This window comes from Rattus rattus, chromosome 7, assembly GCF_011064425.1.
Source record: "Rattus rattus isolate New Zealand chromosome 7, Rrattus_CSIRO_v1, whole genome shotgun sequence".
In the NCBI taxonomy this organism is placed as follows: Eukaryota; Metazoa; Chordata; class Mammalia; order Rodentia; family Muridae; genus Rattus; species Rattus rattus.
The window spans coordinates 121954774-121956509 of record NC_046160.1 but is presented as its reverse complement, the minus strand read 5'-3'; the positions used below and the strand labels follow the sequence as shown (position 1 = coordinate 121956509).

The 1736-nt window shown below is 38.7% G+C and overlaps 1 gene segment (V, D, J or C); it reads right to left on the bottom strand.

Moving 5' to 3' along the window:
- Positions 1 to 1067: 1067 nt before the first annotated feature.
- On the bottom strand, positions 1068 to 1521 carry LOC116906237. The segment is given in 2 exon segments: positions 1068 to 1396; positions 1476 to 1521. Coding segments are annotated over 2 exon segments (375 nt in total).
- Between the last annotated feature and the right edge of the window lie 215 nt (positions 1522 to 1736).

Here is a 1736-nt window from a genome sequence, read left to right as displayed (position 1 = left end):
CTTGGAATGGCCATTCTAATATCCAATAATATCATCTTCCAAGCAAAAGTTATCAAGAAAGATAAGGATGTACACTTCACATTCATCAAAGAAACAATCCACCACGATGAACACCCAATCATAACTATGTATGCTATAAAGGCAAGGGCAGCTACATTCATAAAAGAAACCGAACTTAAGCTCAAAGCACACATTGTATCTCACACACTAATGGAGAATTCAACACCCCATTCTCAGAAATGGACAGATCAAGGAAACAGAAACTAAATAGAAACAGAGAAACTAACAAAAATTATGAACCAAATAGACTTATCAGATATCTATGGAACATTTAATTCTAAAACAAAGGAATATACCTTCTCCAAAATTGGCTATGGAATTGGTCACAAAACAGGCCTAAACAGAGAAATGAAGTTTGAAATAATCTCATAAATCTTATTATATCACAAGGGATGAAGGATGGTCTTCAATAACAACAAAAATCACAGAAAGCCCATACAGAAACTGAACAATGCTTTACTGAATGAGAACTTGTTCAAGGAAGAAATAAAGAAAAAAAATTAAAGACTCATTAGAATTTACTAAAAATGAAGGCACAAAAATTTTATGGGACAGAATGAAAGCAGTGCTAAGAGGAAATCACATACCTCTGAGTGCCTCCAAAAAGAAACTGGAGAAAACATACACGAGCAGCTTGATAGCGCAACTAAAAGTTCTAGAACAAAAAGAAGCAATATATGCAAGAGGAATAGATGGCAGGAAATAATCAAACATGGGACTGAAATCACCCAAGAAGAAATAAAAAGGAGTATAAAAATAATCAACCAAATTTCAACTTGGTTCTTTGAAAAAATTCAAGATAGATAAACCCTTAGCCAGAGCAACCAGACACTTCTTACATTATATCACCAGATGCCCTTTTGAAAAGATGAAAAATAATATATAGTACTAAGAGGAGGAGACAGACACAGGGACACTCAGAACGACTGTAAGCAATCTTCAGGGGAATATGTCTTTCATTTACTCACCCTGGGCCGTTTCTTGCTCCTCTGGGGTTTCTGAAACACTCAGGATGTTGTTGCAACACTGTGTCTAGCACAAAAATAAGTTGCCGTGTCCTCAGATGTCAGGCTGCTAAGCTGGATGTAGGCTGTGTTGGAGGATGTATCTGCAGTCAGTGTGGCCTTGTTTTTGAACTTCTCAGCATAATTAGTACTACCATACTCAGGATCAATCCATCCTATCCATTCCAGCCCCTGTCCAGGACTCTGCTTCACCCAGTGCATATAGTAATCTGTAAAGGTGTAGCCAGAAGCCTTGCAAGAAATCTTGACTGAGGACCCAGGCCTCCCAACCTCAGGCCCAGATTGCTGCAGCTGTACTTCTGAGTAGACCCCTGTAGAAAGAAATGCAAAGTGAGTGCCACTATTATTTAGGCTGTGTTCCCTCAAGTTTAGGACATGGGAGCCACTTACCTGTAGCTAGTGCCATCAAGAAGAGGATGTTCCAGCTGCATTTCATGATAAGGGCCTTGTGATTCAGTGACTGTAGAGAAAACAGTGCTCATATGTTGCTGTTTGGTGTGGATATCCCTGAATTTATCATCACACACTCACATGATTTGCATATTCATGAGGTAACATCTTTCTTACATAAGGACATTCTAGCTTGAGAAGAAGGAAGTAGAGTGCATCTGGGTCAGTCAAAAGAATCTGGGGTTCATATCCTAATTCTGT